The 26047-nt window shown below is 41.9% G+C and overlaps 1 protein-coding gene across 5 annotated transcripts; it reads left to right on the top strand.

The window, feature by feature from the left end:
- Window positions 1-2634: 2634 nt before the first annotated feature.
- hdac9b (histone deacetylase 9b) lies at window positions 2635-26037 on the top strand. 5 transcript variants are annotated; one of them, XM_076736793.1, is made up of 11 exons: window positions 2635-3383; window positions 10877-11118; window positions 11480-11657; window positions 13075-13192; window positions 13306-13427; window positions 18326-18457; window positions 18798-18913; window positions 20404-20526; window positions 21119-21296; window positions 21425-21639; window positions 24038-26037. In XM_076736793.1, exons 1-11 carry the CDS (start codon window positions 3275-3277, stop codon window positions 24368-24370), a joined length of 1866 nt encoding a protein of 621 aa, XP_076592908.1. In that variant the 5' UTR covers window positions 2635-3274; the 3' UTR covers window positions 24371-26037. The 5 variants fall into 5 exon arrangements, with proteins under 5 accessions (XP_076592908.1, XP_076592905.1, XP_076592906.1 ...); XM_076736790.1 differs by having other exon boundaries at window positions 3138-3383; window positions 11480-11659; window positions 13068-13192; XM_076736791.1 differs by having other exon boundaries at window positions 3138-3383; window positions 11480-11664; window positions 13073-13192.
- Window positions 26038-26047: the final 10 nt, after the last annotated feature.

Raw genomic sequence — 26047 nt, 5'->3', positions numbered from 1 at the left:
GCTCTTCTGCAGGGACGCTGACGTTCACACTTAAATGCTTTAATAGGACTAAAGTAGACAAAGGCCGCTAGTGACGCAGTAAGAGCTATAATGGGCTTGCCACATTGCAGGTTTAGTGGACCCTGCCTATTGGACAGAGCTATTTCCAATCCCACAATCCCTCATCAGCCTCAGGAAGCTAGTTATAAATAAAAAGTGTAGGTTAATCGCTGCTAACATGTCCCACTGAATTTTTTTTTTTTTCTCGAGGTGAAGTACGGCAGGTTGGCCCAGGTTCTTTAAGATCATTCTGGGAACTAATCATTCACCTAACAAGTGCAGAAAAATGAGTTTGATTTTGTTTGTACAACAAAATGAAGCACAAATCTATGTACATTGTGCAGAACATTCTTTAAACAACCAATCAACAAATAAATAAATGTACAAAAGTAATCCATATGTGAATGATCGGTAAACACTTCATATTAAGGCACACATATTCATCATCAGCTAGTTTCTTATTAGCATGCATATTAGTCACATATTGGCTCTTTTTTAGTCATTGTAAAGCACTTATTAATTAATTACTGTGTATGATATTCTACAACTACTTGGCTATTAACTGAGAGTTTCCATCAATAACCTTTTAATTACTGCTTATTGATTGTAAGTAAGGAAGTTGTACCTTAATAAAGTAACCTCAACCCTTAACAACCCTAACCCCCAAGGCATTCATAAATTCTTTAGAATGACTAATAAAGAGCCAATACACTTTTAAAATGTATGCCAGTAAGCCAACTAGTTAATGCTGAATATGTGTCCCTTAATAAAGTGTAACCGGATGACTGGAACTAAATGGCAAAAATAGACTGATTTTGCAGCATGTAGTATTTTTTTTGTGTAATAGTGGAAAAACACAGTAACAGGAAGAGGAACAAAAGGTTTTGACCTTTTAATTTCAGGATTTTTGCAAGATTTTGACTAAATCATTGTCAAATATGTCATATAAATAGGGATTCCTATGTCATTCATGTGACAGCCTTAGTTCTCCTTTTGATCAATTATGCCTTAGCCTGTCTTGAGGTCGGCCACCAGTGTCAGAGCTTGCCTGCTCCGACAGATACTGTGACAGATGGAGCTCTGGGTCTTTAGCCATCATTACCTTGGACTTGAAGGCTTGTTATCTCTCACACCATCTTATCCAACTTGAATGCCAAAACTAATTTTACGACGATCAGGCATTTGCAAAATCTGTCTCACTATAATGTGTCACATAGGGAAAACTGGAGTAATCGTGTCTTGATAGATTTGCCACAGTGTTCTGTGACTATGTTTGTGAAAATCATTCTTAAGCAATTACAGAGATAAATATATTGTATTTAGAAATTAGTTTTGTTATTGCAGAGAAGCAGTAAACAATCAAAACACATGTATGCACAGTCCTCTTGTTGTCTGTGTTTATGAATAATCAAGTAGCACAATATCATACATGCGTAGTTGTTTTATGTCTGGGGCGAGCCTGCAAGCTGTGTGTTTCCTTCTTGGCTTCTTGGTTGTGCTGTGATAAAAGGATTGAGGGGTTAAATGTTTGTCCAGCTGAAACAACACAGTAAAACTCCTTCTCTATGTCTCTGTAGCCTAGTCGTCAGAGCTCAGGACCTAAAAATAGCCGCGCTGGCTCCACGCCCCTGGCTGGGGGACAGGTCAAATTATGAAGGAAGATGAAAAATTTAAAGGCACAGGCTGCTTGGCCACAAACCCAGCCCTGCATCAGTGGTCAGATAGAACATTTGACTTGACTTTTATGGGCTGGAGTCAGATTATATTAACTGTGGATCTTGGCCAGTTTGGGATGTAATATTAATTGAAAAAGTCCTACTCTGTAGCTACTTGGTACTAAAAATTCAGTATTTAAGTTCTTGACATGTACTGTATGTGTAATGTAGTGCTTTGTTTGTCATTTTGAAAATCCCGCATTATGCAGTATCAAGGGTGTTTCAAGGAAATGGCATGTGTAATCCTGAAGAGGTGTTCTTGACACAGTTTGAGAGGTTTACGTAATTGCGATCATGCTGTTATGGCATCTTACAGTTGGCTTCCTTGGCTTGCTGAAAGCATGCTTCCTGAGTAGCAGTACTGCCCTGGATACACACTGAACCCCACACATACACTGAGCTAATGCAGTGAGCTTAGACTCTGAGTCTTAAATGAACACAGTGTTCATTTGGTGTCTCGCTTGACTTAACACTTCTTGTTGAGTTTTTCACACATGAAGATTTTTACCTCAATGCGGTTGCATTTGTGTTTGGTGAAATATATCATCAGAATTTCTTGATCTATTTTCCAAAAAAAATTCTAAAAATACATTAAAAAAAAACCCCCATTGTTTTTTTTTGTGAATTCACCTAAAAGAAGAAAAAGAAGCCGTTTTACAAAACCTTTGACATAACATATACTGCACAGAGGTACACTCTACATCTGCCTCATGTAGTACATCAAGGCTGATATGGATCATTCCACCCATGTACCTGAGAGAACAAAATGAAGACATAAATAGAGTGAGGGAGAGACACTGGTTCAACAAATCAGAGGAGAGAGAGAGAGAGAGAGAGAGAGAGAGAGAGAGAGAGAGAGAGAGATCAAGCCTCCATCTGCAGAGAGGGAGTCAGGAGACATGCCTTCTGGCAGGAGCTGAAGAAGACAGCTGTGTTTGGTGTGGTATTTTTAAACGCATCAATGCTGCTCCAATCCCCGCGCCTCGCCTGACCTATTTTTAGCCAGGGCTGGCCATTGTTCTATTTCTGTCACCTGTGGGCCACGCAGTTGTTGATTCACATGCAAATGAAGCTTGCTCCCTCCCTGGCTTGCATTGCTGCCTCGGCGAGGTGCTCAATGCACAGTACACGGCTTTCGTAGCAACTCAGCTTTACATTGTCCACCGTCGCTGCGCAGACACTTTGCTGAGGAGAGGAAAAGCTACAGACTGGATAGAAATAGGGACAGAGGCAGATAAGGAAAAAAAAAAAAAAAAAAAAAAAAAAGCTGGACTTGTCATCTCCTCCTAAAACTGTGTTAGTGTTTGGACTGAAGCAGGGCACCGGGAGAGCAGCAGCCCTGCAGAGAGTGTGCAGTTTGTGTTATTGCTCCACAGTCAGAGCGGTGTGTCGGAGGAGGAGGAGGCAGAGGAAGGGAGAGAGTTTGCTGTTGTCGTGGTCTCTCCCCTGAGTGGCTGAGGGGTGGCTCTTGGTGACAGGAAACGCGAGGCTTGCAATGAGACCTGAGCGCTGAGTGGAGTATGCTGCAGACGATTTACGAGGGCGAGTCAAGTTTCTCCACAACAGAAGGGCGCGTTGGACACCAGCAGTTCCCCAACCAGAGCAAGATGCACAACGTGAACAGCTCAGGTGATCACACAGCCCGGTGTTTCTACTCCTCTTGAGGGATCTCCGTTTTTTTTTTTAAATCCTTCTTTTTTTTTTTTTCCTCCCCTCTTTGCATTCCGATCTCTGTCCCTCCTCTATCTCTGAATCTTCCGACTTCTCCGCTGTCTTCTGTGCCTCTCTCGCACACATCCACTCTGTGCCTCTCTCCCTCTCTCACGTACTACCAACTCTTTGCGCTCAGCCGGTCTCTCTCATTCTGTGTGAAAAGTGAACTCAAAGCTTCTCAGCACAGCAACGTGGTAGGATCAGGCACTTCTTCCTGAACCAAGGTATTTGCTCATGTGATGGTAAATGCTGCTTCATGACTTGTTTTTCCTCAGTGAGACATTCTTACCGTAGGCTGTTAAAAGATGTCTCGTAGTGAGTTAGAAAGTGCTGTTTGCCCCTAATGTATCTAACATGCACAGTGTTGTTTTTCTGCTAAAATGAGGAAATGTGTTAACACTATTCCCATGCTCTAGTTGCCTGAAATGAGTCACTGTGAACATGAAAGGGATGTTGTGTTTTGCGAGCTTCCATGTCAGCGTGCACTTTTCAAGGAACAGGAAAAACTGTGACAGAAATACTCAAAGGTTTCTCTCAGGACATTTAGCACAGACATTGACTGTTCTATTTTTGACCTGAGCATTGAATTGAAGAGTACATGGCTGACATCAGTGTGAGTAACATCTATTCAATATATTGACTCAAGATGAGTCACACCTTATTTGCTTAGATTTTTTTTTGTTCTGCATGTAGCTATTGATAAAAGGTGAAAATTGTATGTGGAAATTAGTTCAGACGTGAAGCATTGTGCTCTATGAAAACATTGTCAACCCACATGACAATGCCGAGAAGCATGTGTAATGAGAAAGTACGGAATGAGTCATGTGAGTGCTTCATCTGCTGAAAAATTATATCATGACCTTTGAGCTGTCACTACATTAATGACAATTAGCCAAGAATAAGAGAGGAGGATATGATGTAAGTTCAGCTCATTGTTACATGTGCGTTTAGATTTTTTTTTCCAGTGACTGTTAAGTCAGTATTTTTGCTATTAAAGACAAGTCAAAAACTCTCAAATCAAAGCAAAAAAACACCTAAGTCTGACTTCAGGCAAGCAAAACGGGTGACTGAAAACATCCAGAGGCAGCGGGCTAAACGTGAGGAGATTTAAAAATAAGAGGGGGATGACACATTCCATCTATGTCAATAGAGCAGGTTATTTGACTATCAGGCTACAGGAGCAGGGCTTTCTTCTTCTGTCTTCGCGGCCTGTGAGCCAAACAACAGATATACCGAGCGCCTGAATTCTGGCTCCTTGCTTATTCTGTGGGTCAGCTATTCTTAGGTGAGTTATTTTCAGCTTATGGCATTAGCCTGCTAAGATTAGGCGTCTGTGCGTTATCATTCCATCTCAGCATGCTCCTGATATAACAGTGGTTTAGGAACAGATATTTATAGAGAACTCTGTCACTTGCCTGTTTAATTTGTTCTTTCCACTTTATAGTAAATCACTTGACAGTGACTAACATTATCTGTCTGAAAATCCTACTTTAGGATGACTTTGTATGAGTTTACTGGATGTCATGTACGTGTTGTTGGTAGAGCAAGCACATTCCCTTTAAGGCAGACCCAGTGGTGGGTTTATTGTGTGCTGGGTATTCATGTTTTGGAGATGAATCTATTGTCACGAATATTGTTGGTGAAGTGATACTTGTGTCAGCTAAATAGATTATTTATGAATTATTTTCTAAAGCCATCTTCTTGACATTTTATATGATACTCTCTTCATCATACATTTCAAGTGGAGCATGAAAATAAAGGGCATAATCCCATTTTTATTTTGATTAGTGTCAGTAACATCAAAGTTCTGAAAAAAATGGTCCTCAGATGGGCTCTCCAACAAGGGAAATTAATTAACTCCCCATGCATGCAAAATATCATGTAAAATATCACACAAGCTCCCATCAATAGGGACCTTTCAGACAATAATAATGCTGCACCTTTCAAGTCCCCTTGTCTGTATCCTGCTTCCATTCAGGTTGCCTCACTGTGTGTATTGGAAGTGCTCACTGCTAAACAGACACAAATGAACAAATGAATGAGATTTTCTTTCAGTATCGCTCATTTAAAGAATGAAATTTATACCATTGGTAATAGCAAGGTGAAGAGTACGTTGAACAACAAGCACAGCTGAAAATAAATTTCACTGTGTGCATGTTCTTTTTTTTCTGTTTTAATTAATATGCAGGCTGTAGATTAGCACAGTTTGTCAGTCGTGTTTTGTCAGTGATGCTAAGGGATGCTTCCCCCTGGTTGGAGGGTTTGCTGCGACTTTTTGCGATTGATTTATTAGAAGTTTTATTGACTGTAGGATCTAGTGCCAATGTTGCCCACAGAGGATAGGATAATGATAAAGTCTTGAAAGAGGGACTTGCTAATTATCACAGACAGTTTCCTGGGTTTTCTCCTCTTTGCTTCCACAGAGATTCAGTGTATATTGGTTGTGTGTTGTTGTTTTGTGAGACAGTTTGGCATGATGGCAGAACCGGAGATGACTGGACTCCTGGCTCCCCTCAGTGAAAGGCCCGTGGTGGTTCAGCTCAGCTCTCTTTGTTAACAGATAGCCAGCAAGCCGCAGCTCTGGCTCAGCTGCAAGGACGAGCCCGAGTCTTAAAAATAAAGACCTGTTTCTTGCTTTAGACATGCCAGCTGCTCAAAATAACAAGGCACTTAATGAGAGATCCAGCACCACATTGCAGTCCCAAGCATCAGCTTATTTTTGCCCTCAAACATCTTCTGTATCTCTGGTTCTATTTATACTGTTAGACAGGGAATTTAGATCAGCAACTCTCTGGTGCACACTAAATGCATGCAACTTACAGCATGTTTAAAGTGTAAACACAAAGTGTGCTATTATGTATAATACCAAAACTGGTATTTTATTAATAAAATATACACTGTAAAAAGATGATGATCCATATTTAGTATCACATTGGGCCAAAATGCTCTCAGCACCTATCCTTAATGCAGACCAGTATGTTCCACTGGAAAACAAATGGAGCTATGGATCCTTCAGTACTAATGGAGAACTCTACTTTAAAGTATGCTGATGTTTTAGGAGTTGCATTAGTCTTAATTTGTTTGAACCAAAAAGCACTTAATAAAGCACTTATAGTATAACAAAAGTTACTGAACAACAACATACAATCTTATACTGTTTATTTCCTGCAAAAGATTTGAGAGTGAGACTAATGACAAGGTCAGCTCATAGGCATACCTCAACATTTTCAATTATTAACATCGATTAAATCATTCAGATTTCACAGAGCATATGCAATATCTGCACATTCTTTACTGGAAAACAACTCTGCCAATCCTATTGCTTGAATAAACATTAGTTTTAATTGTTTAAGGTTCCCTGTGGAGTTTTTGTCCTCTAGTAGTGCTACAGAGCTGTTTTTCTGTGTGTTGGTCCCTGTTTTGTTTTTCTCGTGGGCGAGATGGTATTCATGCTATTATACTGATCATCAGGTGGCGCTAACACGACTCACAAGATATGTTACCAGCTAAAACAAGGAAGAAGAAGACTGCTAGCTAGTAAACATGGATGTCAACAATGCAGGATTTAAAATACTTCATCTTTGTAAATGTTTAATGAGGAAGGAAATGCACTGGACACGTTTGTTAGACCTCAAGGATACACACAGTTTGTTTTGGAGAGTGAAGCTCTTTATTATTATTTTTCAGCACTTTCTTATCAACGCTAAGCACAATGTGTTTGGTTAGTCGCAGCAGAGTTTTAAGGTTTTTTTTTTTATGATTAGCCTTGTCCAGTGACACCAGCCTAGCTCTAGGTGCCAACTAACTTGTTAAGGTACAAAAATGGCAGCACCATTTATGTTCAGTGGGTAACTACTTTTTCATGTTTGTTGTCAGTTTATGTGCTCGGATAAAGATTTCATTGAAATGATAAGATGTTTTTTAAAGTTTTATGTCCAAGGTGAGTATATGTAGCTATGTATCCCAGACTCCTCTAAGAAATAGTAATGTCACTGCTGATGTGTGTCTATTCTCTCTTCGGGTTGGGAAGCCTGCTAATGTGGCCGGAGGCAAAAAAAAGACAGCCATCCAACATCTCAAATTAAGGCTGTGATTGTCACTCTAACCACCACCAAAGCTAATGAGAGGCAGATCGGTTATAGAAATAAACACTTTGGGGACACTGGCGGTGCGACGCTGCAGTGGGAGTGTGGTCACAGGCCATGAGTCACCCTATCCCCCCTCGGCAGGCGCTCCACAGGGAGGAATTTGGGCATGGGGCAGGGTGCTCGTCGCTGCCTTGTGCTAAAAACAAATTTGTGACCTGTCATTCATAAATCTCTTGTTTACCAGTGCCTAGAGACACTTCTGTGCACTTTCCACCAATCAGGAGGCACCTCACTTTCACCCAAAAAAAAAGTATTCATATCAAGGGACATTATCGCCAGTGGCACTGTAGGACCACTGAACCAGAAGTGGCAGGCTCTTCTTTGAGAGTGATCATTTCAAAAGTGACCTGAAAGTTACATAAATGCAACACTGCGCTTTTATTTTTGCCCGTGTTAAATTGAGCAGGCGGCCTCACAACTGTGACAGTCTTTCGCACATTGTCTATATTAAGACCCTGCTCAGAAAAGCATTTATATTTAGACCTAGTTACTGGTGGTTCCGTATTCTCCTCTGCCTAAGAGTATTTTTGTAATACAGAAACAGCAGATTTCAGTTTCGGGTAGTTTCAGAGTGTATTTGACATAAATATATCTGATGTAAATTTGTGGCTGTAGCTTCACAGGTCTGATGTATTCTGTGGTTGAGTAAAGTACATTGACAGAGACACATTTTGTTTTTTCTCTCTTTCAATCAGCACAGAGAACAATGTCAGCCGTGAGGGATATAAGTTGTAAATTAAACATTAGACAGAGGTTTCAACAGACCTTGAGCGATGCCTACCTACCTTCAGGACCTTATTATGTTCCCTCAACATTGTCATTCCATCCGGCGTTATTCTTGCAGACACAGTGGACAACAACGGAACAGGCACATGAGGCTGTTGCGGTTTCCTCAAGGGCCATTTCACACAGCCTTAGTTATCAAAGGTGGCTTAAACTTTCACACTCCTCCTCCTCCTCCACCCCCTTCCCATCGTGTTGAACCACTCTCTGAGATGATGGAGGCTCAGCTTGATGTGCTGATCAAAGTCGGGGTCCTTAATGCCAGTCACAGTGAGGGTACAGAATGAAATATGAGATTAATTAGATATCTCAGTGGTGAATTCTCCCAGGCAGCAGGTGTTTTTTTGTTGCTATATTTAGGTCCATTAGGCAAAAGTAGCACTAAGGCTGTCTGACTCTCTGAGCCCTTCAATGGTTCACAGGTTCACGGCTGCCCCTGGAATAGCGCCCGCTACAAAAGAGTCCTTTGTCAAGTACTTAGAAGCTGAGATTAATATTCCCTGTCAGGAGAAAAGGGTCTGTTCTACAGGTGCCTGTTCTCTGCGCCTGCCGAGCCGCTGCCCTCCTCCGTCATTTGATTGGAGCTGTTTTTAGAACACAGAGAGAAGAATTACTGCATGGGAGTCCCCTCTAGCTGTCGTCTCTCTTTGAACATGTTTTAAGACAAGTTATCACTTGGCCATTGCATCTCTACTATGTGTGTGCGTGTGTCTGTATATGTGTGTTGGAGGGTTTTGTAATGCCTGTCTCTGTCTCTCTCTGCTGGGGACTCCTTTCTTATATAAGAGCTGAAAGGCTGATATAATAGTCAACATGTCACATTGCCACTGTAGGCAGCAGATGACATGCAGTGAGACTCGATATCTGCAGGATGGGGAGACATAATTACGTCGCCGGCGTTGCCATGGCAGCGGCAAGTTAGGGTGGTGGATACTAGGGTGTGGGGGTTGTCACAGACCAGGATTGCGCCACTTGCTTTTATGTTTCTATTTATAATCATCACCGCCGCATACACATGGAATGGTGGCAATGAAAAACAGGCTACATGACAAAACAAATGGGCGCCAGTGAGCTTCACAGCATCAGTGAGCAGGAGGGCACTGCTTCTTAATTGATGGCTACTGTAGACTGACGCTGCTTCTCTTGGCAGGTTTAAACTCCTTTTTATTGGCATCTTGTTTTAGTTGATAAGGATAAATGCACGGCAGGACCAACATAAGATTTTTTATGTGAACATATAACTTGTAATGTGTTAGTTTTCTCTAATGCCTCCAAAGAACAGGTGGTGCAGTAACATTGCCTGTATTTGTTCTCTCAAATATGACCCTTGAGAAGATTACGGCAATGAATGCACTCAATAAATCTCCCTCCAGCCACTGGAATTTTAAGTAGGTTTGAATATTTCTCTGGTCCTAAAATGGAAGAGACATTACACAGTCTGGACAATGTGTACCCTTGCTTGAATGTCACATCATGATCAGCATAATTAACAGCATAATTAAGTGGGTTTTTTTTTTTTCAAGATTTTGACATTTTTATTTTAGCACTGATCCAATGCCTTACCTAAATGCCTTATTTAATGTCTAAAATTGGTTTAAAGATAGGATTGTATGAAAAAAAAACAAAAAACATTTCTTACTGTAGCAAGGATTTAACTAGATATAGGAGTGTGGATGAAAACGGAAGTATGAAAAATAATGAAAAATATTGTGCAATCACTAATCATCCTCTGTGGAACAGAGAGATGAAGTAGCCCTGTCTCCTGTGTTCTTAACTGGCAATCGATTTTCTCTGTGGAACAACCTATATATAGAGCTTGGAGACCAAAGGGATGCCCTCTCACTTTGTATCTGGCAATTACTTATAATGGAGGTAGTTGTCAAAGACAAAGGCAGTTCACATTGCAGCGTCTGCACTCAAGAAAAGAGATGGAAAGATCACAGGAACATGAATTCACAAACACGGGCCCTCGATCATTTATGCAAAGAGGGGCTAGCTGCATGATGTTCTGGTAGAGACAGGGAGGGCTCCTTTTATTTATTTATCAAACAGTGGGAAGATAGGATTTTGTAAATACTTTAAATGACCACTTCAACATTTCGTGCCAAATGTTCGTTGAGTCTGTTATGCAGCTGCTCCCAGTAGACTCTGTGCTGACGGATGTGATTCCATGTTTGTTTATAGAAACTATTATAATTGCAAGTTTCTGAGGATCATCAGAGAGAAAGCCGTGCTCCTCATTTCTGACCCTTCTTATTCTCTCCTCCTCAATCTTTATTCTTTCATTTTAAAAACTCCATTTCTCATTTTTAGAATCCTAATTTTCCAGTCTTCCATAACTCCAAACAACATGTTTTTGTTCTTTAGCAATATGCAGATTGCATGAGTTGAATGGATACAGGCAAATGTACAATTAAGGGCCTAACAAATCTCTTTTTCTCTTTTATTCTCTTTTGCTTTCGCCTCTGTGGGCCACAGTGGACATTAAGCCAGACGTGCCATTGGCTGTGGAGCCCTTATCTCCATTGGACCTGCGCACTGACCTGAGGATGCTGGGGCCAGGCTCGGACCCGGGATTGTGGGAGAGGCAGCTGCAGCAGGAGCTGCTCCTCATTCAGAAGCAGCAGCAGATCCAGAAGCAGCTACTAATCAGCGAGTTCCAGAAGCAACATGAAAAGTTGACCCGTCAGCACCAGGCTCAGCTCCAGGAGCACCTCAAGGTCGGCATTGCACTGAACAGTTGTATGAAGGACAGCTCGGCAGCGTACACAGTGGCACAGCACAGCACCACAGTGTACGACACAGAAGAGTACAATACAGCATGGCATAGTGCAGATCAGTAGAAAACATTATAGCTAAGGACAACATTACAGAGTGCAGAAGAGACAACTCAGCACAGCAAGGCAGAGTGTTGAGCAATACATTACAGAACAGCGTGACTTTTGTTTTCACAGACGAGTACAGAAGAGCCCATCACAGCAAAATAGAAACTGCAGAAGTTCACATAAGCCACTGTTGCTTTAAAAACAAATTAATCAATGTGCTGTCTATGTGCTGACTTGAAGCCTGTGTGTTTCTCAGCTTCAGCAGGAGCTCCAGGCCATGAAACAGCAGCAGGAACTTGCAGAGAAGGAGCGTCGTCTGGAGCAGCAGCAACAGCAGCAGCAGCAGAATCAGCAGGAGAAGGAGCAGGAGAGGCATCGGCGAGAGCAGCATGTTTCCAGCCTGATCCTCAGGGGCAAGGAGCGCTCCCGAGAGAGTAAGAGCTCGACACCGCCATCATCACCATCTCCTTACCATCAGGGGTGGAATTAGTCATTTTGAGGGCCACAGGCAAAAGCAAGCAGGAGGCCCCATAATCGTAACCCTCACCCTTTTCAATCATTTTTTTAATGTATTACCTTAGAGTGGGGTCTAAGACAAATATGCATACAACAGCTGGATAGGAATGCTTCACTGTAGTGAAATGCTCCACTTAATAAGGAAATCTTCATATATTTGCACTGGTTCATGCACATGCAAATGTCTTCACCGTACTTTAATGAAAGTAGTATATACATCTAACATCCACAGAGTAACTAACTATCAAGAAACAATGCCATTAAAGTGTTAAAGGATAAGTCCGCTGAAATTACAAAAAACACCTTTTCCCTCTAACCCCTAGTTATATGTAGGTGTTTGGGATTTTATGAGGTGAAAAATTGTTCCATTGTTCTGGGGTAACGCCAAATGCAAATATCTCAAAAGCTGTGTATATAAAGCTAGAACTATCTGCAAGTACTGTAAGTGAGGAAGGAAAATGTGTTTTTGTTCAGTGAAGCAACCCTTTAAGACCACCTCCTCTTACTTACCAGGACTAACAGCACCATGAGTTGGATCATGTTCAGCAGCGTAGCAGTAAGGTTAAAAATGAATGGGTAGCATATCGTCGTCACTACGTGAGACTGAATTGCTATTCATAAGCAGAGAAAACTGTTCTGATTTCATGTGTCTGGCTCTTGGAGACACGATTTCTCAATCTGTGATCTACAGTATATGTCCTAGAGGTTGCCTGGGAAAAAAGCAAATTACAAAGTTGAAATTTACTTTAGTCATCACATAAAGACAAATATCCAACTATGTAATGATGATGATGATGATGATGATGATGATGATGATGATGACATGGTACTTATCCAGTAGAGGCAACTGATGACATAAGGTTGGTCGGTGACATTTAAGCTTAGAATTTAGGAGAAAATGTCTTTCAATAGCACGTTGAAAATAGCTTCAGATATAGTATTTCATTTCTGTTTTTACCTTATAGCTAATAATAGACTAGATTTATGACTTTGTCAGGTCAGGTAATTTGAAACTGTGCCCTGCAACTGTAACCCTCCAATGGGAAAGAACATCTCTCTGCAGTATCACTTCAGCAGCTTGAAACTAATATAGAGCTCTGAGACCACTAGGGGGAGATCTTCCTACATAAGTTGCGGCTGGCTCTGGAGGATAGTGTAAACTCAATCTGAGGAAATAAGTTATAAGTAAAGAAATGTGTTAAATGTGAGTTAGGAAATCTGCAAGTTACAATAGGGTTAAAGTTTGATTTGGTATATTTTTTAGGCAATAATATGTCATGAGTCATAGCCCTAGGGTAACCCCAATCCCTTTGGTTCCGTCTTTTGGTCTCACAGGTGCAGTGGCCAGTACCGAGGTGAAGCAGAAACTCCAAGAGTTTCTGTTGAGCAAATCAGCAAAGGACCCTGCCGGCAATGGAGTCAGTCATTCTTTCATCCACCACCCAAAACTCTGGTATGCCCAAGTGTTTTATGAGTTTTATCTTGAGAGAGTGTGATATGAATACAGATATTGTATTTAAATCACACAATATAATCTACATCATCATGTTGCCTTCTCTTGATCAGGTCCTCTCACCACACATCACTGGACCAAAGCTCTCCACCCCTGGGCGGCACATCCCCCACCTGCCAGTACACACTGCCATCGCCCATAGAGAGCAAGGACGACTTCCCCTTGAGGAAGACAGGTTTGTTAATTTGCATACACACAGAGCACGGACGTAAAAATGCAAATATTGCATAGTATACACATGCATACATAATACTATGCAGACGTGCATCTGGTTAAAACGATTTCAGCGTGAGTGTTAAGATGCTGCCTTGTAGTAGTAATTTTCCTTTCACATTTTTGGGTTATTAATACAGTGAGAGTCTTTTTTACCCTTGTCCATCAAGAGGTTGCTCGACACATTGAGTATTTCCTGAGATTCCGGATGACCTGCTAATAACATCAGTTAGGCTCATTATAGCCCCGGCCCCCCCCGCTCCTCATCCCTCCAGGGCTCAACACAAAACTTTCATAAGAAGTGATGCATGCCAGAAAAGTAACTTAAACCTTCCTTATTCCTATTTGGATTATACGAAAACACAACAGCTGAACACAGCCAACGTTTAACTGCAAGTTTCACAAGTTTAAATTTTAATTACTGTTATTTGTACTGAAATTATCCTGCCATTATTTAAAAGGAACCACATTTCTGCCTATGTTACAATAATAAATCAGGTTCCAGAGCCTCTTTGAACTGTTTAGTGGTAAATGGCAGAATTAAAGCACATTAATTTCTCCTGAGTTATTGGCTTTAAAAACTATTTTGAAAAGACACAGGTTCCCACCAAAAAAGCAGCTCAGGTTTGTTGGTTTAAAGCTTGAGGAACCCTTTGGGGATGGCTATGTAAATAAGAATAATTCCTGCCTCTTGGTTTGCATGAGCACAAGTGCTCGCCAAGCTGAAAACTTCATAATTTGGCAATGAGGTCACCAAATTACATTATGTTCTTTTCCCCTCTATGTCTCTTTTAATTACATTGGAAAACAGTTATACTTGTTGAGTTTTTTAACTACAGGCCTGTCATGTTGTGTGTATACACAATTTAGAGATCAGGCAAAGGAATTATATCTGGTAAATAAAGTCACTGCTTGGCAAGAATAAATATTAGACAGGTAAATGAAAGCTTTAAGAACTTTCATTTATTATTATCTCTTGAATCATACCATCTTCAGAACAAAGAAATAGCTCCTGTACATACATATTTACATCTCTGCTCTTGCCTTGGGACCCATAAGGTGAGGAGTTGCCTCACAAGTGTAATAACCAGTTTAAGACAGTTTTCTAAAATAACAGAGAGACCGTTTATGGTAGCATTGTTTGCCTTTTACTGTGAATACAAAAAGGCAGGTCTAAACAAATAACTGGCCAGATAAAATTTCAGTCTCTGCTGCTCAAATGCGACATCTTATCCTTTAATTCATGCTTAAATCAAATCCCCATTCCTGTGCCCGGCTGTGTTGCTCTGATGAAACTATTTCTTGCTCTTTGGATTCCTGAATCTATATGTGGTCATTTCCTGCTCAGGCCTTCCTCCCCCACTTCCTGTCTGTCTTCATTAAAGCCCTCTGAGAGCTTGGCACCCAAGGGGGACACACAAAGGTAGTGCTGTTCCCTGAGCCACTGCCTGTCACTGATAGCTGATTGGCAGGTGTTGCCGAGTTAAGGCGGGCACAGGCTGGATGAACCTCGACAAGACTGTTTGTTTAAGCAAAGATAGCTCTCTCAAAACAAAGTGGAGATGACTCCAGTGCTCCACGTTAGACTCCCCACTGCTTCATTTGGCCTGAGGGCTGAGCGACAGCTTTTTCTCCCTGAGGTTCACAATGAGGTTCACGATGTGCCTGTAATATATATTGTCTACCACTTGGTAGTTTGGTGGTCAGACAGTCTCTTGTAAAACTGGAAAATCTGAAATTTGGATTCGTTTCAAATAAGCTTTAAGCCTTTTTTTTTTTTTAAGACGAACCAACCGGCACACACTCAAAGTAAACTCTTCATTGTGTGTTTTGGAAAACCTCTGAGAAAATTGGACAGTGTACAAAAGATACAAATACATAATCTGTAGAGACAGTCCTGCAGTCCTCTAAATATCCCGCAAACGAAACAATCCCTGCTTTGATTTCTACTGTGTCATATTAAAAACACAGAATAGCTGTGGTGTCCTTGGCTTTATTCACTCGGTCATTTAAAGAATTTCACGTGATCAACTTGTTTACTTGGTATATATCCTCTTTGTTTCATTTCCAGGGATGAGAATAGACTGGACTGAGGGCATTCAATAGTCTGTGGCAAGAATAGTTGCAGCTTAGCAGTAAGAAGCGCAACACCCTCTCTGGTCTTGACCCAGTTACCAAATGTGTACATTCAGCAGGTGCAGGAAAGATTTTCAAAAATAATCCTACAAAGGTAAAACTGTAAAACCCAAGCAAGTGAAGTTTGTGTGGAAGCTCCATGTTGATAATAGAAAATTATCTGATCTTGTACATGGGAAACATTAATGAATGAATTTAACACTAACTGATCTTACAAGTGGCATATCTAAACTCTGAGGAACGGTAATTTAGCTTTGGTTTAAAAGGTTATGTTGTCAAAGGAAGAGTAGTCAGCATCAGTTTAATGCAGAATTGCAAAAGGCAAAATAAATAGCAGGCCTGGTAACGCACAGAGCACACACCTCAGCTTTCCACACGGCCATCTGTCCATGTCCTGGCTCCAGTGGACACAGGCACTCGCAGTGACAGCAGAGTTAAAATTCTGATTAAGTGCAGATAGCATAACACATTCACTTTCAAAGCCATTAGCCCTGCGGCATCACTTTCAAATGTAATAAGGTGATTGATTTACGACTCTAGTATATTGCAGCTATTACTATATGTTTTCATTAACCGAGAAGCTGGAGCAGAAGTGACCCAGGTGTTCAGTGTATAAGCTTTGCCGCTGCCATCGTTGCCTCCTGTTGCACCGTGCACCAGGGCATTTTTTCCATGGAGACCAGTGAGACAGTGTTTGTTCCCGTGCTGCTCTCTGGCGTTCCCGTGGCGACCAATTGGGATGCGTAGCTTGGTGGCAGCAGTGTGTAAAAATAGAAAGCAATCAAGGCAGCAGGGCGTGAAGCAGATTCATACGACTCCCAACAGCGTTTTCTCTCCATTTATCTCTCCTGCCTCCTTTCTTCCTCCCTCGCTCTCTTTCATTCTACCTCACACCCACAGGATTAGAGGTCTGTGCCACGTATTAGGGAAGAGGGTTTTGCAGCTTTTGACAAAAGCCAGAAATAGCAGCATCTGGCCCACTCTCCTAGCTGTGCCCCCATCACCGCTCCCTCTCCTCCCTGCAGTGCTCCCACGTCATAGCCCCGCTTCAATATGTATAGTTGTATGTTGTACACATTGCAAAAGACCTATTTAATTATTGATCTGAACTAAATAATTGAAACTGGTTGGCTATTGTATAACATGGGGTTTACATAACTTCAGTACAACTTTGTGTTCTGGCTTTCAGTCAAAAGGCCAGCTTAGCTATTCTCCTTGTTTATTTGAGTGTGTAAGACTAGCTGTGGGATTCCATGTCCAAAGGGTTGATGGGAAGTCCATATGAGACGCGTTGACCTAGTGAGTCACTGTCTCTGTGACAAGACAGGGGCACGACTCAACAGTCAGACACAAAAGCATTTACTATTTACATAACTGATTCATACATTTTTCACAATTATTTCCTTGCCTGGATTCAACCTCTTCTTTATTTCCCATTTTTTACATTATGTAATCTTTCACATCTGTGCCACACACATTTTTCAGACTAGTTTGCTAATTAGTGACAGTCTTATTTTATCAGAGGTTGACAGGGCTGTACATGTAACTGCCATTAATGACTCAGAGGTCCCCATTGATTTTTTAAATGTGCTTTCTGTTTTTTCATTCTAAAGTGATGATTCATTTAGCAAGAGACTCATCGGTCTGTCGTGTTATTTTTTTTAAGTTCAAGCCTAATCTATATGTATTAAACAGCATTCACACCCTGTAGTACATTCTGAATTATACAGTTTTATCACCAAATGAAAGGAAAAATAGAGCACATACTAATCTCTGTGTTGCACATCACGTTAACGTGCAGAGTCTCTTGGCATAATAAGTGGCATAATAAAATAAACATGGATCGAATAAGACTTTAGTGCAATGACCATACTCCTCTCTTTGTTCAACTTTTGAAGTCATCAAACATGGCTTTGTTTTGGCACTTCAGGGATGGCAATCATCAGTTGAGTGTAGCAGTGTTAGTGTGGAGTAGGGCGTTCCTGGAAAAGAGCCTCCATGCTCAGTAAATCTATCCTGTTTAAATAGAGATTTTGCCCTTAAATCCATCATTAATACCAGTGAAAAGTTTGAAAGCAATATGTCTATTGTGAAGAATGTTACGTCAGCAGCTCCATCAACACTGATGGACGGCCTTTGTAAGTGTGGATCAGTTTAGGCCAAGCTGTGTGTGAGTGTGTGTGTGGACCGTGTGTTTGGGTATCTCTGTTTTGCATTAGGAGGAGGGGGCGTGGGGAGAGCCTGAAACATCTGCCATGTTTTTGTGTTAGTTTAACTGTTGCTACTGTATCAGACTGTGGTCACCAGGGCGGCAGGTAGCGGACTATTTCACTTAGAGCCTGTGTGTTTCTCAACCTAATTTAGTCCAGATGAGGTGGAAATGGGCCCAATCCTGACTCATTTAATTTATCTGAAACCTGCTCTGAATTTCACTGAAACTGAAATTGTTACATGTCAAAGTGTGACAACATTGCTTATTCTTTTTATCTGATTTATAGTCTCTGCTTCTCTTAAAGTTTCCTCTTATTTTATGATGTTACTGTTTTCTTTGATAATGTTCATTCCACTCAGGCTGGGTAAAAGCACACTGTTTGACTCTATAAAAATAGTCACACTACACTTACATGGGTGTGTATTTCACCTCCATGTGATGGGGCTTCTTTATCGTCCAGATTGTGTGAATTGAGACTTAGAGGAAAAATATCTGCTCCTTGTTTTTTTTAGCCTCTGAGCCCAACCTGAAGGTACGATCCAGACTGAAGCAGAAGGTAGCAGAAAGGAGGAGCAGCCCAATGCTCAAGAGAAGAGATGGAAACATTATGACTCCTTACAAGAAGAGGGCTCTGGAGCTAATGGGTATGTAATATTGCTGGCTGTATGTTGAATTGTCTTTTTTCCTGTTACAACATGTGCAGAAAATGGTGATCATGATATTATCTGGTGTGTAAAATGTTCTCTGAAAGCCTTTAATTTGTGTTATTATACCAGAGCTGCATGATAATCAGCCATTTTGCAATGCAGTAGCATATTATGGTCATTGCACTTTCATGTAAGAAAGACCATTGTAATCAGGCAGCCATGACTGTACACATTAAACTGTTGGGAGGCTGCAGCTGTTATGCCAAGCCTGTGTCTGTGTGTATTGTGTGTGGAGTGTGAGCATGCATACTGTTTCTAACTCCTTGATGTTTCGTAGACTCTACACCCACTAACAGTGCCCCTGGCTCCGGCCCCAGCTCTCCCATAGGGGCCTCCAGTGCCTTGGGGGCTGAAAATGGACCCTCCTCTCTGCCTACTACCACAAAAACTGAGGTATGTGTATAAATCATCAGCATTGCTGTTGATTTGCCAAAAAAATTAAGCAAAAATCTGACTGCTTTTGTTATTCTGCATGCAAATCGTTCAAATATCCCAACTATAATTTTATGTCGGGGCACTAAATGCCTGTCTGCCCTTCTGCTTGCAGCTATAAAAACAGCCAGTTGTCCTCTGTCTGTTACACTCCACTGAAAATGGCTCCCCACACTGACATTAAAGAGGCACAGCTTGACCCACATGTCGATTACCCTACGTTTGCTTGCGTAAAGATGACACATTACGCAGGAAAATAAATGGACTCTATCAGTGTTAAAATTCCAAGCACAAACATTGCAAAAACAACAGTAAAAATGTTTCTAGCCAACATTCTTCTTCCAGATGTCCTGTCCAATCAGTTTTAGGTTTTTGCGAAAAGAAAAGGAAAAAAAGAAAGATCTGTAGTTTGGCTGTCAGGTTGCTGTTGGCGTGTCATTGTGTTTCTGTCACTGGCCTGGCAACATGCCTGTTCTGAGTTGTTCTGAGGTGGTTCCCAATAGATTCATGCCTGAGTTACTGACCAGAGCTCCCCTTGGACCGAGCTCACAAACCAGACCATTATAGAGGGTGGCAGATATGACACATCTCTGAACAATCTTAACAGAACAGCTGTGTTTTCCTTTGCTGTTTACTCTCCCAGGGACCTCCAGTGACACAGAGAAAGGAGAGACGCCCTGACAGTGGGCTGAAGGTTGGGGCTTAGGGAGACGGACGAACTGTGGAGTTTAATTGATATCCCAGGCACTGGTAGCCAAAGACATCCACATGCTAACAACATAAACACACAGGATTGCTATTGTATCGGCCCAAGCCGAGGCTCTCATGAAAGTCACTTGTGGACTCTGGGGGTGCCTGTAGACCTCATGCCTGTTGCAAAAGCAAGCGAGTGTTTGTGCACCGTTACATTAGGTATCCTTTTTCAGAGGGAACGGGTCCCTTGGGTCAAATATGGGCCGGATATCCACATACAGGTCACTGAGTACTGGTAGGGGTTGGAAGGATAAACATGGCTGTTCCAAAACCACATGCTGGTCCACTGCTCTGCTGGGTACAGGAAGTATGCCCCAGTGCTGATGTTCTCTGAGAGAGTAGCCTGAGGGTGGGGATCGGGGAGTAAGAACAGACAGCAGGCCAATTGGGGACTGAAGACCTGAGGGTGGAGCAGTAGATTTAGTGATTTGCAAGGTTTTATAATAGTGTATGGTCCTCACTGGTGCCATTCTGTGAGGCTCTAGGAAACTCTTGCTGCCCGTCACTTCTTTATATCGTGTACCATAAAAGCTCATGCCTTTCTGTATGCAGCGAGGAGGGTTGTTGTTCGTCATAGTGCATTAACGTTAATGCCACTGCTCATGTTGCCTTTTGAAACTGTCCATAGTGGGATTTCTAAATCTGTCACCTCCTCCTAAATCTCTCTGCCTTTGTTCTGTCCTGTGTGGTTGATGTAGAGGTGGCCTTCACAGCCGAGATTATTCCGACCTGAGGGCTCTGTGTCAATGCTGAGTTTATACACATCTCCCTCTTTACCCAACATCTCCTTTGGGCTTTCAACTGCATCCTCACCCATTAGTGTAAGTACAATTCTTTACATATTCTTTGATAACCTTTGTGGTTTACATTAAATAAATTCTTGCTTAATACACCAGTTTCATTGATCTGTGATGGCAAGTGTTTATGCTCAGTCTATGAGTTGGAAAACCTGCAATCAGTGGCTGTTTGGGTTCTCTATAGGACCACAGGTCAGTGACCTGTGGCCCCAAATGATTTTATCGCCCTTAGATAAATATTGTTCTGCAGTGCCTTGTGTCAGGCATGCTCTTATCTTCTCCTATTACCTCATTTATCAGAGCTTTTAGAAAAGGCCAAGTACACTCAAGTGTAACTCCTGATAACACAGCACGTGATATATCATATTTTAGCTCTCTGGTACATTCCACAGAGGTCTGTTCATCAGCTGCACTTCTAACCAGTGATGGTCTCTGAGTTGTAATTACAGTACAAGAACCATTTTTATTCACAAAAGGCGGTTGATATTATTGAATTTGGCTCATTAGAATGGACCATCACATTTCTTACTAATGATTATGAAGGACTACCCATCATAGTGTACAGCATGTGCAGTGTGAATTAAAGAATAACCAACACTTTATCATCTTCTCTCAGGCCGCCATGGGGTTGAAGGACAGATCGACAGAAATCAAGCATGGGCTGCCTGGGCACCTGCTGGGCCCCGTGCCCCTGCAGACAGGCCTCGAATCTAAAGTGAGCCCCAGTCACCAGGCCCTCCTCCAACACCTCCTCCAGAAGGAGCAGATGAGGCAGCAGAAGATGCTTTCCTCTGGTAAGACTGTGTTAGTTGATGTTAGGCATTGCGTCATGTTGCATTATACTATATGGTATATTTTGAATAAAAGTGATTTATAGTGTGACTTGAGGGGAAATCTAACCTTCGGATTTTTTTTTGTCAAGGCCAAGGCTCCATGTCATCCCACCCTCAGTCCCCTCTGGCTATGAAGGATCGGCCCTCCAGCAGTCGGCCTAAACTACCAAAGCACCGGCCCTTGAACAGGACCCAGTCCGCACCGCTGCCTCAGAACACACTGGCCCAACTTGTCATCCAGCAGCAACACCAGCACTTCTTGGAGAAACAGAAACAGTACCAGCAGCAGATCCATATAAATAAGGTATTGTGGTGCTCATCAATATTCAAATCACAGGAGAGGATTTTGACTTTCAGATTGCTTTTCGCAGCATTCTCTATTCCTTTTTAGGTCTCGTGAGGTCTTATTTTACTGCAGGGAGTCTGATTTAATCGTTTTAAGCACACAAATGCTGATCTATTTTTAGCCTTTTGTAAAAGCATCTGTGGTAGCTCAGGTTTACAGACCCGGCCTGTTGTCTGTTCTTCCCTGGAATCCTGGTGTTATTTCTGCGAAGCAAAGAACTTCTGCTTGACTTCAAATGGGGAAGAAATGCTTCCCCTGCACTAATTCTGTTATCATAGCTTAAGGCATCAGTGCTGTTCACATGCTAACTCTGTGAAATTCAATTCACCTAAGTTCAAATGAAGGAAAAGTGCCCAGAATACATTTTGTTCCTCTGTGGCAATGTTTGTGTTTCTGTTAGCTGGCCGAGGTGACCTCGCTATACACAGAGTGTAATTATTCTGGTGAGGGACGTGTGTGAGGTGGCTGACACTGTGAAAGGCAGCATTGTGTGAGCTCACATACTGATGTGTCCCAATGCTGGACCCTGAAAGAGCCATGGGAACTATAGAGCAACTCTTACCTAGAAGTAATAAAAAGCACAAAGCACCACAAGCATGTACTGAGTTGTACAGTATGGATATCCAGCTTTAACCGTAACAAAGACTTTCAGTTTGAATCCCTCTTGAACACTAAGAGTAGCTAACATGTCACTGCCATGCTGCTGAAATTTGTTTTAAAATCAGCTCTAATTATTATTATTAAGAGTACTCTGTGAAGTTGATTTGATTTGAAAAGAGCTTTGGAATAATTGTGACATCTTGTCTAGAAACACGTGAATAGGCCCTGCTCTGATCACTCAGGCCAATGAGATCGCAAGTAAAGCCTCTTTAAGTGGAGGTTATAAATGGCCACTAATCAGGGATGAGCCCTCAGTGTTTATTGAGAGGGATCTCTCCGAAACATTGCCCTAATTAATTTCCGAGCAGAGGCTTGTCTACAGTTGTTTTTAAACGTCCTTCAGTGCCCGTAACAGTAGGGGGAGCTAATGGAAATTTACAAGAGCTTAGGGATTTTAGGAAGAGGTATGAACAGTTTTTACTAATGCCAAGCTAAGGAGGCTAATTCTTATAGCTGAAGGGATATTTATATAAGGCCTACATTCTGTAGACAGTAATGGTGTTGGTTACCAGTTGGGCTAGACGCTTCTCAGGCCTGCTCTCGGAGCCCTCTTGTGGCAGAGTAATCAAATCATGGCACCATTACAGTGGTTCTGATTTATCAGGGCTGTGAGATGCTGAGACATCCCTGTACATAGAGTTCTTCTGTCAGGCTGAATTTGAGCTTGCATGCCTCTATTTCTGTGAACAAATATTTTGCGCCATTACTCTTCTGAAAATCAGTTTAGTTCCAGGTGAACCTGTTAATCAAAATGAAGAATCAATACTTTGTTTGACAGATAAAAAGATTTTTGATGAAAGTAAAATGAAACACAAATAGATTTAGTAATAATCTTGCGTGCAGATTGTCCAGGTTAGCATGTAATATGACATTAATTCCTTTAGAGTAGACTGAGTTTGATTCAGCAGAATGTCCCATGCTCTGTTAATATCTTCTTTCCACAACGGAGAAAACACATGATTTACCACAGACAAGACATTATACATTGTGAAGTGTATTTTATAGAAGTAAGGCAAGTGACACTAATCCACTCAAAACCACCATTATTGAATTTCATTAGCTCAAGTAAAAAGGCAGGAACAATGGCTAATCTGCTTCCACAGCTAAACCTCCTAACATTGCAGTTTACCAAATCCACTTGCCAGAAACTTTAGCAGTTTGACATTTGCCAAACCACAGTTTTTGTGTTTTCTTCCAATGTAAGAAGAACACTTGTCAGATGGGATTAATCAACATGAAAATGCTCACAGGAGATGCAGCTCGTGTAGCCGTACTTATCCGTCACACAGTATCTGTTTCCCTCCAAATTTGTGATTACTACAGTTTCTATTTGTTCTAATTTTAGGGTTTACTGAAATATGAGTAAGTGTCATACAAGAGCTAAGTTAACATGGATATGACACATTTGTGGGTTATTTATGTAGTTCATATAGCACAGAGACTGTTAAGAGATTGATTTGATGGACTTGATTAGAGTTTTGTGTCTGTTTGAAAATAGTAGAGTGAGACTGCACCTTTGTTTTAATAAGTAAAACTAGCTGCTTGCTTTTGAATGTGCATGCTTATTGTTGTTTATGAGACGAAGACCTCAATGGATCTCTTTTTTTTGCTTTGCTCGGATACAAATTTAATTGTTGAAGATCACTGGCTGCAGCAGGATATGATCATTAATGTGGAGCCAATGTGTTTTTTGCAGCTGTTGTCCAAGTCCATCGAGCAGTTACGTCAGCCCAGTGCACACCTGCAGGAATCAGAGGAAGAGCAGGAGGAGCAGCACAGAGAGCAGACGGAGAGCATGCAGGAGGACAGGCTGCCCCCTGGAGGAGTCATCCGGAAGCACACGCTGAGCAGTAGCAGCAGCAGTGGCTCGAGTGGCGAGCTCCCTGACGCTCACTACGGGGTCATCAAGGTCAAAGAGGAGCCAGTTGATAGCGAGGATGAGGCCCTGACCAATCAGAGCTTAGAGTCAGAGCAGAGCACCTATCTTCACCAGGTCAAAGGACGACTGGTGATAAGAGCCATGATATGAGAGGGGAAGACGATGAGATCACACACTTGCAACATTCGCAGATAAACAAGTCTCTACAACATCTACATCCCTGCAGTTACACACACGCATCCACACACCCACACACACACACAGCAGCCATTGCACAGTAGGCCAGCCCTCCCTGTCACGACATATGACCCCTCTTCCCTCAGCTGCAGCCTGCGCTCGTCCCGTACTCTAAGACTCTCTGTTTGTGATCTTTGTGTAGTGATCTCTGTAAAATATGTACGTTTTACTTTCGTGTATATAATATGAAGACAGTTTAGACCGTTCTTTTTAAGAGCTGCTTTGGTCGTCTCGAGTCTGCTAAATTGACAAATGTTGTATGTACATATAGCGTGGCATCAGAGATGATTTCTAGAGGGAAGGTTGAACAGGTGTACAGCTTTGTGAAGAGCAAACTTCTGTTCCCACTGTGTACATTTTTGCCATGAAATATTTGAATGCTCTTCTATCCACTCCAACTTTGAGAATTGTCATAAAGTTCTCACAGTGAGTTCAAGAATTTAAAACACTACATCCTCCGCTGTTCTCAAAAATCTGTGATGATGTTCCACGTTAAGTGGTCTCTGAACTGAAAGAATAATGAACATCTGTCTTAGAGAGAATGTATGCTTAAATCCTAACAGAGGACGCTCCCTCAGGGCAGACTTCTGCGCTAGGAGTGATATTGCCATTGGAATATGGTCCGCTGCTCATATTGCAATTTGAAGGATAAAGCACTAAATCCCTGCTTGGGTGTGCAGGCATCTCCCAGCACACCCTGAGTCTCCGTGTCTCTCTCTCTCTCTCTCTCGGAGCCGTCCCAGAGCCAGGGCCCTGTGTTAAGCCGAGCTCTCCTCCCTCTCTCCCTCTGGGTCCAAATCAAAGCTCGGCGGGTTCCTGCCCAGCTTTCAGCAGAGGAGTCAGACAGAGAAAGAGAGAGAGGGCCGGGCAGGAAATGCCTTCTAGAAGCCAGGACTTGGAGTGATTCATGTGTGCAGGAATGTTGAGAGAGGAGGACCTGGGGTTGGAGGAGTCCAAGGGGCCAGGCTTGAGAATTGATTTACTGTCAAGGCGAATTACAAAGTGAGTGGGGATATGGTTAAGGGAGTCCCTTTTAAAGGGAATCGCTTCCTTCGTATTCCCCAGTGGCATGCTTACCTCAACATGCAGGTTTGATGTTACTTCAATAAAAAACCCTGGATAGGACCTTGCTTCTTCTTCTTTTTTTTCTCGAGCCTGTTTTCCCCTGAAAGTGCCCATTGCGACATGTATAGTCTGTCTTAAAGTGATCAATCAAATGTATTGCATAGCCGTAAACCCTCCTGTTTCATTTGTACCGTCGACTAAATGTTAAAAAATGCTAGTATGAGGTTCTGTGTTTGGATTCATGTGAAACTCAAAACTGTCTGTCTTATACTGTACATTCAGATTGTCTAATGTTTTTAGTGCAAGTAAACACAATCAGAACAATGTGAGTCTTGTTGTCTTGCTCCTTTGATTTGGTTGTAATGAGAACCCCTTTGCTGCCAGTGGTGGTGGTGGTGGTGGTGGGGGGGGGGGTTGGGGGTCCTGTGGTCTGTTCATAGCTGTTTGCATCTCTTCTCTTTTTTGCCTTGTGTGATAAACCGTTCTTTTTTAAAATAAAGTTCATTTACCTCTGACGTTCGTGCA

Source organism: Chaetodon auriga, chromosome 8, assembly GCF_051107435.1.
Source record: "Chaetodon auriga isolate fChaAug3 chromosome 8, fChaAug3.hap1, whole genome shotgun sequence".
Lineage (NCBI taxonomy): Eukaryota > Metazoa > Chordata > Actinopteri > Chaetodontiformes > Chaetodontidae > Chaetodon > Chaetodon auriga.
Note: the sequence above shows the minus strand (reverse complement) of the source record. Positions and strands in the feature narration are given on the sequence as shown.

Coding starts and splice junctions, on each gene's coding strand:
- hdac9b (XM_076736790.1), top strand. CDS start 3,275: ATGCTGCAGACGATTTACGAGGGCGAGTCAAGTTTCTCCACAACAGAA. Junction 11,119..11,479: donor AGCTCCAGGAGCACCTCAAG/GTCGGCATTGCA, acceptor TGTGTTTCTCAG/CTTCAGCAGGAGCTCCAGGC. Junction 20,527..21,118: donor CTGCATCCTCACCCATTAGT/GTAAGTACAATT, acceptor ATCTTCTCTCAG/GCCGCCATGGGGTTGAAGGA.